General features: G+C 44.8%; 1 protein-coding gene across 1 annotated transcript in view; it reads right to left on the bottom strand.

The window, feature by feature from the left end:
- PROS1 (protein S) overlaps positions 1–15512 on the bottom strand; it is an 81710-nt gene that overhangs the window by 63667 nt on the left and 2531 nt on the right. Inside the window, exon 2 of the mRNA XM_030204250.1 lies at positions 2891–3048. Within this exon, the coding sequence (XP_030060110.1) occupies positions 2891–3048 (158 nt within the window). The remainder of the gene's footprint in view (positions 1–2890; positions 3049–15512) is intronic.

Consider the following 15512-nt stretch of genomic DNA (forward strand, 5'->3'; position numbering starts at 1 on the left):
GGGAAGGAAAGGGGGAAGGAAGGAACATGGAAAGGGGAAAGGAAGGATAGGGTGTGGAGGAAGGGGAAGGTTAGGGAGAAGGGTTGATTTTGAGCATGGATGGGTGGTGAACAGGAAATGAAAAGGAAAACAGGGAAAGAAAAGAGAGCAAACAGTGAGGGGAGGGGAGGAATGGAGACGGGGAAAGAGAAAGGGGAATGAAGGAAAAAAAGAAAAAAAAAGGAGAAAAAAAAAAGAAGAAAGGGAAATGGAAAAATAGGAGGCCGGATGGAAAAGGGGATAGAAGGGAAAAAGGACAGCGAAAGAAAAGAGGTAAAAAAGAAAAGGGAGGGGCAAAAAGTGGTGGAGGAAGACAAGAAAAGAAAGGGGAAAGTAATAAAGAGGGAAGGAAAGGAAGCTAAAGGGAGAAGAAAAAAAGGAAGGGAGTAGGACAAAAAAGAAGAACAGAGAAAAGGGGTGGGAAAAATTAAGGAAAGGGGCAGAAAAAAGGAAGACGACAACAGAAAAAGGTTGAAAGGAGGGGGAGGGGTGTGAAGACAGGAAAGGAAAGAAAGGGAAAATCCACTGCTTATTTCTACGATAAGGAGCATAAAATCTGTTTTACTGTTCTGGGATCTTGCCAGGTACTTGTGACCTGGATTGGTCACTGTTGGAAACAGTGCACTGGGCTTGATGGATCTTCGGTCTGTCCCAGTATGGCAACACTTATGTTCTTATGTAACATACCAGCTGCTGCACTAATTCCAGGTGGATCTGGAACAGGGACCAGATCAGCAACACTGCTTTCACAAGGGAAATAAACAGAGGAGCAGTAACCATCTATCCAGGAGAAGCATTGGGACAGAAAACCCCAGTGGTGAATCCCGTTGGAGAAGACATCAGCTGTAGTTCAAAGAGAAGTAGAGGGTGACACAAATGACAATCAGCCATTGGAAATTAAGTCACAAGTCTTTATTGAAAGCGCCAGCATTACAGACCCGACACTGGCCATGTTTCAGTGGGCACAGCCACCTGCATCAGGGGTTACAAATTAACATGCACAAAACAAGGCAGATCTAGTGTATACAAATACAAGTAAACACTGGATTGGACTGTGAACTTGATTCACAGTGATGAAAAGACATATAAGTGCTGAAAATGTCATCATGATTTGTATACTGCTTTCATGATGGTGTTTCCAGCACTTATATGCACCTTGTTTTGTGCATATTGACTTTAATTTGCAACCCCTGATGCAGGTGGCTGTGCCCACTAGAACATGGCCTGTCTCGGGTCTGTAATGCTGGTGCTTTCAATAAAGACCCTTTCACTTAATTTCCATTGGCTGATTGTCATTTATGACACCCTCTACTTCTCTTTGGACTACTGGTGTACGGACATAGCGGTCTTTTCTCCTGTTTTTTTTCTGATACAGAAGAGATCAAAGAGCCCAGCTCACTGGGAATCAGCAACTTCATACTAGGCCTCTCTGGAAACAGGGTCCAGAGAGAGAACAACTGTAAAGGATCTTCTGCACAAAACATTTTTCCAAGATATGGGGTTCAACAGAGTCATTACTACTACAACTACCTGTAAAATAAGTATGGAGAATATCTTTATTCTACTTGTATCTGTAAACAGTTTACTCCTGCCGGAATTCTGTGCCAAAAAATTTTAAATTCTGCGTACACAATTTTCAAATGTTTTTGCAGCCCCCTCCCTCCTACAGCATCCTTTTTTTTTCAGCCGCTCTCTCTCCGCCATTTAGAAGACCCCTCCCCAATCACCCAACTCTCTGCCCGTTGCTGCCCGGCCTACGTATGCATTCCCTGGTGGTCTAGAGGCCTCTTCGGGGGGGCAGAAAAGAACCCCACTCTTTCCTGCCACGCTGTCATCACTCTCTGGTGCCGTGGTTTTTCAAAATGTCCACCGACGCTTCAAGCGGTAGTCTCACGAGATTACCACTTGAAGTCTCGGTGGCCATTTTGAAAAAGCATGGCATCAGTACCAGAGTAGCAGCAGTGGGGCAGGAAAGAGTGGGGTTCTAGTGGTCTAGTGGCCTCCGAAGAGGCCACTAGACCACCAGGAAATACACAGGTAGGCCAGGCAGCAGCGGGCGACAAAAGCTTGAATTCTGCGTGACTGAGGAATTCTGTGCAAATTCTGCACTCCGCAGTCACACAGAATTCTGGCAGAAGTAGTATTATTATTATACTGGGAATTAGGGGGCAATTGTATAACTGAGCACCACAGTCTGGGAACTTTGATACTGCATGTTGCGTACTAATTCTACAATGGCATCTGGGCACCAATATTCCATTACAGAATACAAGAGTAAGTTGGCATTGGAATGCCCATTTAAGCCATTTGAATAGTGGGCATAAATGGGCTTGCCTAACTGCGGCAGCTTTCGCACAACATGTTCCCAGTGACTACTGCTAGACTTATCAATTTCCTTCTTCTTTGAGTTCCCTTTCCCCTATATGTGACCATCTCTGGGAAAAAGGTGACTAAAGACACCAGAAACAAAAAATGATGTTTTAATGAATTCTGTTAGAGCAAACAATTTGTAATACAACAGTACAAACCCCATCCTTGTATGTGAACAAATTAAAATGTTATAGAAGTTCAAACATGTAACTTTTGCAGACATCTTATGGACCCATGACATGAAAAATCAGCCATTCCCTGCTACTTTAGTCACCTTTTCCCAGAGGCAGTCACATCATATATATATATATATATATATATATATATATATATATATATATATATATATATATATATATATATATATATATATATATATATATATATATATAATATATCAGTATATCATGTTCAGTAATAAAAGGACTCAAGCACAGGTGTGATTAGGGCCTGCTGCAAAAATTAACTTTCCTCTTCTTACCGTTTCAGAATCGTTTTCAAAGATTTCCCTGGCCTCTTCTTTGTTACACAGCTCTTCAATACACTCCCTTTCCAGATTTCCTGCTTTGGTTTCTTCAAACAATGTATTTGCACGACGTTTTCTGAGAAGGAACTGGGATGCATACTGCTGAGACAAAACTTTACAGAAGTGTAACATGTTAGTTTTCTGCACTGAATTCCCTTCAGACAGCATATGCACTTCTAGCTCACATTGCTTCCAGGTTCTTATGCCCTACTAGGGCAGAGTGGAGTACTAGCCTAATGAGTAATATAGCGGGCTTTGATCCTGGCAACCTGTGTTCAATTCCCACTGCAGCAATTTGTGACCTTGAGCAAAGTCACTTAACCCTCCACTGCCCCAGGTACAAAAAAAAAAACAGATTGTGAACCCTCTAGGGACAGAGAAAGTACCTACATATAATGTGTACAACACTGTGTACATCTAGTAGTGCTATAGAAATGATTAGTAGTTAGTAATAACTGTCTTATGAACAAAAGAGATGACTACAGAAATTCTTAACTTACAGTTGAAACATGCTCAAAGATACCCTATGATTGGTGGCATTTATTCCTAAAGTAGCCTTAGCAGTTGTATTCAGGTGTCATGATAATGAGAGGTCAATACATCTGGCCCTGTAAGAAGATCAATGCTAGTAACTACAGCACAGAATACCAACACTGTTGCCTCTCTCTAATAATGATAGAATTTGCTGGCAGCATCTCCTGGTCTCACCTTTGGACAGACTATAGGGTTAAGCAGAGAAGGGGAAAGGGATACGTGGAGGGGCATAATCGAACGGGGCGCCCAAGTTTTCATGAGGGCGTCCTCGCAGGATGTCCCCGTAAAGGGGTGGGGCAACCCGTATTATCAAAACAAGATGGACGTCCATCTTTCGTTTCGATAATACGGTCAAGGACGCCCAAATCATGAAATTTAGGTCAACCGTAGAGATGGTCGTCATTAGGTCGTTTTTGAGATGGTCGTCCCCGGTTTTCGTCGATAATGGAAACTGAGGACGCCCATCCCAAAAATGACCAAATCCAAGGCATTTGGTCAAGGGAGGAGCCAGCATTCGTACTGCACTGGTCACCCTCACATTCCAGGACACCAACCAGGCACCCTAGGGGGCACTGCAGTGGACTTCACAAATTGCTCCCAGATGCATAGCTCCCTTACCTTGTGTGCTGAGCCCCTCAAACCCCTCTAAAACCCAATCCCCACAACTGTACACCACTACCATAGCCCTAAGGGGTGAAGGGGGCACCTACATGATGTGGGTACAGTGGGTTTCAGGTGGGTTTTGAAGGGCTCACATTTACCAGCACACGTGTAACATGTAGGGGGGGAATGCCTGAAGTGCACTGCACCAGGGACCTGCATACTGCTGTCATGGAGCTCAGTATGACATTTGAGGCTGACATAGAGGCTGACAAAAAAACAAATATAGGGTGGGAGGGGGTTGGTGACCACTGGGGGAGTAAGGGGAGGTCATCCCCGATTCCCTCTGGTGGTCATCTGGTCAGTGTGGGCACCTTTTTGAGGCTTGGTCGTGAAAAGAAATGGACCAAGTAAAGTCGACCAAATGCTCATCAGGGATGCCCTTCTTTTTTTCTTTATCGGCCAAGGACGCCCATCTCTTAAGCACGCCCCAATCCCATCTTCACTACACTGCCGACACGCCCCTGGGAACTTTGGTCGTCCTCGCGACGGACTGCAGTTGGGGACGCCCAAAATTGGCTTTCGATTATGCCGATTTGGGTGACCCTGAGAGAAGGACGCCCAATTCCCGATTTGTGTCGAAAGATGGGCGTCCTTCTCTTTCGAAAATGCCCCTGATAGTAACATAGTAGGTGATGGCAGAAAAAGACCTGTATGATCCATCTAGTCTGCCCAACAAGATAAACTCATATGCACTACTTTATATGTATACCTGACCTTGATTTGTATCTACCATTTTCAGGGCACAGACCGTAGAAGTCTGCCCAGTACTAGCCCCGCCTTAAAACCACTAGGCCCGTCTCCCAACCACCGATGCTGCCACCCAATCTCCGCTAAGCTTCTGAGGATCCATTCCTTCTGAACAGGATTCCTTTATGTTTATCCCACGCATTTTTTTATTCCGTTACCATTTTCATCTCCACCACCTCCCGTGGGAGGGCATTCCAAGTATCCACCACTCTCTCCATGTAAAAATACTTCCTGACATTTTTCTTGAGTCTACCCCTCTTCAACCTCATTTCATGTCCTCTAGTTCTACTGCCTTCCCATCTCTGGAACAGGTTTGTTTGCGGATTAATACCTTTCAAATATTTGAACGTCTGTATCATATCACCCCTGTTTCTCCATTCCTCCAGGGTATACATGTTCAGGTCAGCAAGTCTCTTCTCATACGTTTTGTAACACAAATCTCATACCATTTTTGTAGCTTTTCTTTGCACTGCTTCAATTTTTTTTTACATCCTTAGCAAGAAACGGCCTCCAAAACTGAACACAATACTCCAGGTGGGCCTAACCAATGACTTGTACAGGGGCATGTGCAATAGAAAGCAGGGGAGTAGCCAGACAACAGACTTTGGGTGGGCCTAGACAAGAAGTGGGTGAGCACCAAGTGATTCTCCCCCCCCCCCTGTCTGCCCCCACCCCTACTCAACTTTTAAAAATATACCTGAGCTAGCGGGGAACCCAAGCCCTGCCAGCTAAAGTCCTTCCCCTGGTGGCACAGAAAACACTGCTCTCCATCTCTGCAATCTGCGATAGCTCCCTGAACTGCTGACACTGGACCACGCTTAGTTTTTCCACATGCGCTGTAAACTAAGCAAGTGCAAATGCCAGTGTTGGCAGCTCAGAGAGCTGTCCCAGACTGCTGAGGTGGATAGCAGTGTTGTTGGTGCCATCGGGAGCAGGTCTTCAGCTGGAGGGGGCTTGGGATCCCCACCAGCTACCTCTAAGGATATGCTGCTGTTGGGTGGACCTGAGCCTTAAGTGGGTGGCCCTGGCCCACTCATGGCATAGGATGGAAGAAGCTATTCTAAGAACAGTAGGAAGACATGAAAATTCAATACACACATTAGAAATATACTGCCTGATATTCAGTCCCGGCAATCAACTTTTATTTATTTATTTTAAGCACTGGCTGATGGTGCTATTTTTAAAAAATCCAGATATTCAGCACTATCCAGATAGCTAATTGAATGTAGTTAAGACAGCCTTTTATCCAGTTAAAGGGCAATTCTCTAACTGGGGACCTGTATTTACGCTCCATTTGCACGTGTTAATAAATAGAATACCACCCCTTCCACTGATAAGATAAAATTAGGTCCTACGTTTTCATTTCCTTTCCTCAAATCCCTTCAGAGCAATCCAGATAGTGGGTTTTGTTCCCCTACCAGCAGGTGGAGACTGAGGATTAACTGTGATGTCACACCATAAGATCCCTGTGCAGACTCCCTGACAACTATCAAAGCAGTAGATCAGAAACCATGGAACCCTAAACTAACTAAAACTATCAACAAATATGGACAGCCTCTGGCAATTAAAACACACCAATAAATTCATTGCATTATGCCAGATTTTAGTGTGTTTTTCTGTTATGAGGAAGGCCAACCAACTTTACTGTGTGTTCATAAGACGCCCCTGAATAGCTCTCTCATGAGCAGGTCCTGGACTGCTCTGGAGAGACTCAAGGAAAAAAAAATCAGCAGTTAAGACCTAATTTAACCTTCCTTATTGTTCAACCAGTCCAGGTGCTTGAGATGTATCAAAGCAGTGTTCAGTTAGGGTGGGACCAAAGCCATGCTGCCAAAACTCTGGCTCCATTGCAGCATCCTCCTGAGCAAAGACATCTATAAAAGAACATAAGAATAGCCATACTGGTTCAAACTAATGGTCCATCTAGCCCACTATCTTGTTTCCAACAGTGGCCAATCCAGGACACAAGTACCTGGCAGAAATCCAAATAGTAGCAACATTCCATTCTACTAATCCCAGGGCAAGCAGTGGCTTCCCCATGTCTGTCTCAATAATAGACTGAAATGTTTCACAAAGGCATGCATGGACACCCAACTGGGATAAGAATATTCTCTGTCCAAGAAGTCACCTGTCCTACAGTTGAATCAGCCCTTAACTTTCCAGGTACAAGAAAGCCCCATAGAATATATGCCAATATAATGGCCTCCTTAATCTATCTGGATACTGTGGCTTTAAAGGCAGCTTCTTCTTTTCGCAATTTCCAAAAAGGATGAAGTCTATCCAATTTCCTGATGACCTTCATTTTCTTGAGACTTTAACATGTGACCCACATTCAATTTGTGGAGTTTGATGGAACTGGACCCTGTGGTGGCCTCTGGTAACACTTGTAATGCTCATTAATTGATTGAGATGAAAAGACACCACCTTGGGGAGAAAGGATGGAACCAGCCTCAACATTAACATTACCTTTTCCTCAGAGTGATAGCCACCAAAAACACCATCTTGAAGGTAATGCCTTTCAGGGAAGTATCCTTAAATGTTCAAAGGGCTGATGGACTAGTGCCATCAACACCAAATTCAAATCCCATGGTGGAACAACTGTCTATTGGGGAGGGTTCTTTAGTTTAACTCCCTTCATGAAACAAATCACATTCAGATGGATCCCCAAGGACATGCCCTTAACAAGACCTTGAAAACATGGCAAGGCCACCACCTTCACTTTAAAGGAAGTGAGAGCCAAGCTCTTACCCACACCATCCTGAAAAAATTTCAGAATCCCTGAGATCAAAGCTCAAAGAAGGCTGACCTACCTAACTTAACACCAATCCTCAAAGATCCTCCAAATTCTGATATAAGCTAGAGATGTTGAGGGTTTACAGGAGTTTAACAAGATGTCTATGACCTTGGCTAAATATTTTCTTTCCCTCATATTCACCCTCTCAACAGCCAATCTGTAAGACAAAATCGAGTCACATCCAGCATGCTAACTGAACCACGCAGCAGATTTTCTAACACTGGAAACATTAAGGAAACCCCTTCCTTCAGTCTCATCTGGTCTTTGTACCATGGTCTTTTCCACCAATCCGGGGCTATCAATACCACCAACCTTGGATGTCTCTCCATTCTTTGAATAATCCTGTTGATCGGAGGCCAGGGAGGAAACTCATGAAAAAGACTGTTTAGTCATGGCTGCATCAGAGCATCGATGCCAGCCATCTTGCTGTCCTTTTGTTGATTGCAGAAGGTGTGTACTTTGGCATTTTGTTTCGACGCCTATTAAATCCATGACCGGCATCCCTCAACAACAAATCAGTAACTGAAGTGTTGCTAGAAGGAGTGACCACTCTCCTAGAACTATCACAATTCTGCTTAGACAATCCACTTGTACATTGTTGACTCCTGCTTCGTGCACCACAGAGAGAAAAACACCTTTGTGTTTCTCCACCTAAGCCATGATCTAAAGAGTTTCTTCTGCAACCTGCCAACTCCATGTCTCTCCTTGCTTGCCAATATAAGCCATGTCGTTGCACTGTTGAGAAAAATCCCAACCGTCTTCAGTCAAATCAACAGAAGAAACTCCTGGAATGCCAGTCAAATCACTCAAATCTCTAACCTGTTGATGGGCCAATGCGCCTCCGCTGGTGACCAATGGCCTGAGTTCATATAGTGTGCTCCCCACCCTGCCAGATTGGCATCTGTAGTTACAACAATGCATGATGGTTGCTCCAGGCTCATGCCCCTGACCAAAAAGGATGTTCACAGCCACCAGCTCAAGCTGAGTCAGGCCTCCTGTGGAAGTGGAAGGACCATAGTCAGTTTCTACGTTTGAGACCAGCGAGACAGTAGACATGACTCCAGGAGACACATGTCACCGCCATGGACCCCAATACTTGCAGGAAATGCCACACCATTCTGGAGTAAAGTCTCAGAAATTGCTTAATCTGCACCTGTAGCTCCACAATCTTGCTCACTGGGAGAAATACCTTTCCTTATGACGTGTAAACTTGGCTCCCAAGTACAGTGCACTCCATTTAAGTGCACATCTGATAAGCGCATGCTCTGTTTAACTGCATGCCGTACTTTGGTCCCGCTTTTGGCGCCATCAATTTCTATGGGGACAAACTTCGGTTTAGTGCACCACTGAGAAGTGCAAGATTCGCTTATATGCATGGTTTAAGACCGCTCCTCTGCAGGAAAGCCTCCGCATAAGCGCATGCATGGAATATGGAAGCCGACTGGTGTGTGACAAAGGGGCGGTAAATTTGAAATCTCATTGATTAACTGTCACAGGCAGAAGAAGCGAAAGTATGTTGTTAACAGGGTACACTGGAGTCATCGTCATCACGCAACTGTAAGACTTTAACAATGGCTGAACGAATAGAAGTTCTTAAAAAATTAGAAAACAAACAAAGTCAAGCATCTTTTGCTAAAGAATGTGGTGTCAATCCCAGCAAATTTCACGTATTTTGAAGCAGAAATACCAGCTTCTAGAAGACTGGCAAAACAATACAAATCCACACCAGAAACATAAACGGGCGGGAAAAGCTGAGGATGTAGAAGCTGATCTTCTTCGGTGGTTTTCTCAAGTCAGGAGCAGACAGTTTCCTGTCAGTGGTCCACTGTTTATGGAAAAAGCTAATCAGCTAGCTGAAAGTCTTGGACTAACTGAATTCAAAGCCACTGTTGGATGGTTGGAAAGATGGAAGGAGAGGAACATAAAATTCAAGAAACAGCATGGTGAAAATCAAGACGCTGATGACTCTGGTGCTGAAAATTGGGTTGTTTCAGTTCTTCCTACCATCTTGAACGAGTTTGCACCTCGTGACATTTTCAATGCTGATGAAAACGGTCTCTACTGGTGAGCGATTCCTGATGGAACACTTCCATTCAAACAAGACGAAACTACAGGAAGTAAAACGTCGAAGGACCGACTGACGATCCTCCTTTGTTGCAAAATGGATGGGAGTGAGAAGTTGGAACCACTCGTCACTGGAAAGAGCAAATAGCCCCTTTGCTTCAAGAATGTTAAGCGACTTTGTGTGTCATATGAGGCTAACGCAAATTTATGGATGACCGGGGAAATTTGGAAGCAGTGGCTAAAGAAGTTAAGACACTAGAATGCGGGCACAAAAGCATCAGATTTTGTTATTTTGTGATAATTGTGCTGCACACAATGATGATGTCAGGCTGTCTAACGTCAAGGTGGTCTTCCTGCCACCAAACACTACCTCTCTGATCCAACTTATGGATCAAGGCATAATAGCCAATTTCAAACAACATTATCGGGCTCTTGTGCTACGTCGTCTGATGAGCATTATGGATGACCAGACTGGCAAGGAGAAACGTGCTGTTGAACTGGCTCGTAATCTATCACTGTTGGATTCCCTACATATGCAGAAAGAAGCCTGGAATCATGTTACACAGGCAACCATTGTGAACTGCTACAAGTGGGCAAGCTTTGTTAGGGATGCGGAGAGGGACGAAACAGATGCAGCTATTGCAAATGCGTCAGATGAACAGGCTATTGACATCCCAGCCAGTGTTACTGAAGAGGAGTTTCATCACTACGTAGCTGTTGATTACGATCTATAAACAGCTGACGACAGCACTGATGTCGAGATATGCGCCTACATGCAGGCAACGGCTGATGATGAAACAGATGATGAAATGAGCAGCGAGGCACATGCTGCCGAAATTCAACAACCTCCTCCTGTCACTTTTGCAAGAGCGCTGGAGAGTCTCAACACCGTGCGGGTCTATCTGGAGGCCACTGGATTTCAGTGCTATGACAGTTTACCATCTGGCAGACATAGTAATGGAACTCACAGACACAAGAGTGTAAAGAGGACTATGACTGATTACTTCAAGTAAACCTAACGTCAGTTAACGGAGACAGTATAACATCAGTTAAGGGAGACTGTATACTGTACATATAATAAACAGTACTGTACATATGTTTATCAGATGCCAAGCTTCTTTGGGTCACAACGGTTAAGTGCACGCTCTGGTTAACTGCATGTATTTCTTTGGTCCCAGACCCTTGTACTTAAGCAGATTGCACTGTACTACAGAGTCTAGGATGGAACCAAATAACTCTTGGCAACATTCACGACCCATCCTAGCTACCAAAGTAAGCCTACCACTCAATGAGTAGCCTTGACACTATCCTGATAAGTTTTTGCCAGAATGAGCCAATTGTCCAGATAAGGATGGACCAGGATCCCTTCCTTCCTCAAGGCCACTGCCATAACTACCATGAGCTAGTCCTGGGGCCATGGCAAGCACAAAGGGAAGAGCAGAGAATTGAAAATGGTGACCCTGTATGGCAAAAAACACAGACATTTCTGATGTGCCACCCTGATGGCAATGTACAAAATACGTCAGGAACTCCCCCGGCTGCACCACCACAATGATCTGAATGTTTCCACTTGAAAAGACAGCACCTTGAGGAATTTGTTGACTCCCTTGAGGTCTAAAATAGGACACTAGGTGCCCTCCTTTTTTACACAATAAAGTAAATAGAATAATGATCTGTTCTCTTTTCTTCTAGTAGAACTGGCATCACTGCTTTCAAGTCAAGCAACCTGCTTACAGTTTGCTGGAATGCACCCATTTTTCACTAGGAATGACATGAACACTCCACAAAGGTGTCTGGGAGCAGCCAAGCAAACTCTAAGGTGTAACCCTCTCAAATTACCTCCAGAACCAGGAGGTCTTAGGCCCATTATTCTGCCTCCCACTGGCACTATCAGAGAATGAGCCTGCACATCAACATTGTGCTCCTTTTGCTGCTGAAGAGGCCAAGAAAAGTTCCTACCTCCCCTCCTCCCCTCCATGAAAGGACTGCTCATGAAAGGCAAATCAATTTCTTTGAGAGGCACTGAATCTACCCGGCCTGTATCTCCTAGAACCACAGAAAAATCCCCAAATGGATTGTACGGTCCTCTGGCAGAAAAGGGATATTAGAGTCCACCAAGAATTTCACCAGCTTCTCCAAATCCTCACCAAAGAACAAGGACCCCCCCTAAATGGCAACCTACTCAGAGGTTTCTTAGAAGTAATAATCTGCTGACCAATTCCTAATCCAAAGACATCACTGAACAGCAACTAGCAGCACCATATTTTTGGCCGGAGACCTTAGCAAATCATATAACAAACCTGCTTCAAAAGAGATCCCATTCTGCAGTCCAAGGGATCTTTTAAAGCTGCATCACCCTTGGCAAGTGGAACTTCTCCTTGTCTTTTCAACAATCAAGAAAAGCTTGGCCATGGAGTGTCCTACTTAAAACAAGCATCTGGAACCTCCCTCCTGGCTGAGATGATTTCTGTAACCTTCTCAACTATAGAGAATGCTTTAGAGGATTTCTTGATACCCACAACAAGTGGGTCATGGGTAGAACTGAGGGAAGGATACTCCAGAGAGATTTTCAATATAGATGACACCTATGTTATCAAAATTACTAATTCATCACAGTGAAAAATACACATTCCTGGAGGGCCCTCATCCTCTTCATCCGGAGGCTGTTCTTCTCCTTCCAACCGCAATTCCCCCAATAAAACCTCCTGGAAGAGAACAGCTACCAACATCACAGAGATCACATCTCCATTTTCAGAGGGGCCATAGGATGCTCCCTAGATACCCCAGGCATATATAAACTGGCCAAGGTGCCCACCCCGGAGCCTTTCTGCAAACAGAAAGCCTGATACAGTAACAGAATAAATTCAGGCAAAAAGTAGCTTCTGGATCAAGTGCATCCTCAAAGGGGAATTGCACAGCCTCTGCTGTCACCCCCCCCCCCCCCCCCCCAAGGGAAGCAAAGCTGGGGGATCATCTCTGTCCCTGACCCTGTCCAATGAGGAAAAATGGCAGTGGTTCCTGCTGAGAATGCTTCTATCAAATACCAAATCAGAGGATTCAGAATGCAACTGCAATTGTTGCTTGCCACCAGCGAAGCTCTCCTTAGTAATCAGCTCACACATGTGCACCAGCCTACCAAAAAAGCTGTTCTGCACAATCCACAGTCAGGCAGTGCCTCCCGCACTCTGCCTATGCCAATACCTGGTGCAGCACTGTGGTCTTTCAACCCACACACAGCGACCACTCACTGGAGACCCTCCAAAGACTACTGCAGCCTCTGGCCTCTCTCACAGCCTGTTCACCATCTGCACACAGGCATACAAAAGAAAAGACTGCTAGTCTGCTTCACAGAAGTCTATGCTTCTAAACAGACTAATTCTGAGCACTCTAGGCTCTTTGCTTTCTAGAGCAGCCAAGGCACACATTTGCCCTGTCATCCCCAAAGTGGAAGATTGTCAGGTGGTCAGAGAGGGAGAAGGGACCTGGGACTCCCAGATATGGTACCCCTAAACTGGGCAATGAAAACTCAGAAACTCTTAGCTCAGAAGAGGCTGAGCTGTTATCCAGTGTGGTTTTTGTTTTATTTTGTTTTGCTGCTTTCCTAAGCTAACAAATTAAAAGAAGTAAAACACTCCCATTTTTTTAAAACCCAAAATATAATGGTTAATTCCTACCAGACCACTCTGGGCTGCACAAGGACAAGACCTTCCGCCTGCTGGAGACTGTGAAATATTAAGTGTCAGGGGGGGCTGCACAGGGATCTTATGGTGTGTGACATCACAGTTTCTTTTCAGTCTTCATCTGCTGGTAGGGGAAATAAACCCAAGAGTTTGAACTGGTCTGGCGGGACAATAACAAAGTGTACACTTACAGTGGGGGAAATAAGTATTTGATCCCTTGCTGATTTTGTAAGTTTGCCCACTGACAAAGACATGAGCAGCCCATAATTGAAGGGTAGGTTATTGGTAACAGTGAGAGATAGCACATCACAAATTAAATCTGGAAAATCACATTGTGGAAAGTATATGAATTTATTTGCATTCTGCAGAGGGAAATAAGTATTTGATCCCCCACCAACCAGTAAGAGATCTGGCCCCTATAGACCAGGTAGATGCTCCAAATCAACTCATTACCTGATGACAGACAGCTGTCGGCAATGGTCACCTGTATGAAAGACACCTGTCCACAGACTCAGTGAATCAGTCAGACTCTAACCTCTACAAAATGGCCAAGAGCAAGGAGCTGTCTAAGGATGTCAGGGACAAGATCATACACCTGCACAAGGCTGGAATGGGCTACAAAACCATCAGTAAGACGCTGGGCGAGAAGGAGACAACTGTTGGTGCCATAGTAAGAAAATGGAAGAAGTACAAAATGACTGTCAATCGACAAAGATCTGGGGCTCCACGCAAAATCTCACCTCGTGGGGTATCCTTGATCATGAGGAAGGTTAGAAATCAGCCTACAAGGGGGGAACTTGTCAATGATCTCAAGGCAGCTGGGACCACTGTCACCACGAAAACCATTGGTAACACATTACGACATAACGGATTGCAATCCTGCAGTGCCCGCAAGGTCCCCCTGCTCCGGAAGGCACATGTGACGGCCCGTCTGAAGTTTGCCAGTGAACACCTGGATGATGCCGAGAGTGATTGGGAGAAGGTGCTGTGGTCAGATGAGACAAAAATTGAGCTCTTTGGCATGAACTCAACTCGCCGTGTTTGGAGGAAGAGAAATGCTGCCTATGACCCAAAGAACACCATCCCCACTGTCAAGCATGGAGGTGGAAATGTTATGTTTTGGGGGTGTTTCTCTGCTAAGGGCACAGGACTACTTCACCGCATCAATGGGAGAATGGATGGGGCCATGTACCATACAATTCTGAGTGACAACCTCCTTCCCTCCGCCAGGGCCTTAAAAATGGGTCGTGGCTGGGTCTTCCAGCACGACAATGACCCAAAACATACAGCCAAGGCAACAAAGGAGTGGCTCAGGAAGAAGCACATTAGGGTCATGGAGTGGCCTAGCCAGTCACCAGACCTTAATCCCATTGAAAACTTATAGAGGGAGCTGAAGCTGCGAGTTGCCAAGCGACAGCCCAGAACTCTTAATGATTTAGAGATGATCTGCAAAGAGGAGTGGACCAAAATTCCTCCTGACATGTGTGCAAACCTCATCATCAACTACAGAAGACGTCTGACCGCTGTGCTTGCCAACAAGGGTTTTGCCACCAAGTATTAGGTCTTGTTTGCCAGAGGGATTAAATACTTATTTCCCTCTGCAGAATGCAAATAAATTCATATACTTTCCACAATGTGATTTTCCGGATTTAATTTGTGATGTGCTATCTCTCACTGTTACCAATAACCTACCCTTCAATTATGGGCTGCTCATGTCTTTTTCAGTGGGCAAACTTACAAAATCAGCAAGGGATCAAATACTTATTTCCCCCACTGTATGTGTGTAAGTGCCAAGCCAAGTACCCAAGTGTTATTCTGTAAGGGCAAACGTGTCATAGCACATAAATTGAAGGGGGCGTTCCCATGGACAAAGCATGGGTGGGACATAAGTGTGTCTCCCACTTATGTGTGTATCTTAAAAAATACTGTAAGTTACACATGTCCTTACCACATTTAAGTGCCCATATTTAAGCAGCTCTATGGCTAGTATAATTGTGGATGCCTAAATGTAAGGCACACCAATGCTGGGTTACACTATCATTCTATAATGGTATCTGGGCATCGCTCACTGCTCAACATCAGGGCAGCTAAATGA

This window comes from Microcaecilia unicolor, chromosome 5 (assembly GCF_901765095.1).
Source record: "Microcaecilia unicolor chromosome 5, aMicUni1.1, whole genome shotgun sequence".
Taxonomy (NCBI): domain Eukaryota; kingdom Metazoa; phylum Chordata; class Amphibia; order Gymnophiona; family Siphonopidae; genus Microcaecilia; species Microcaecilia unicolor.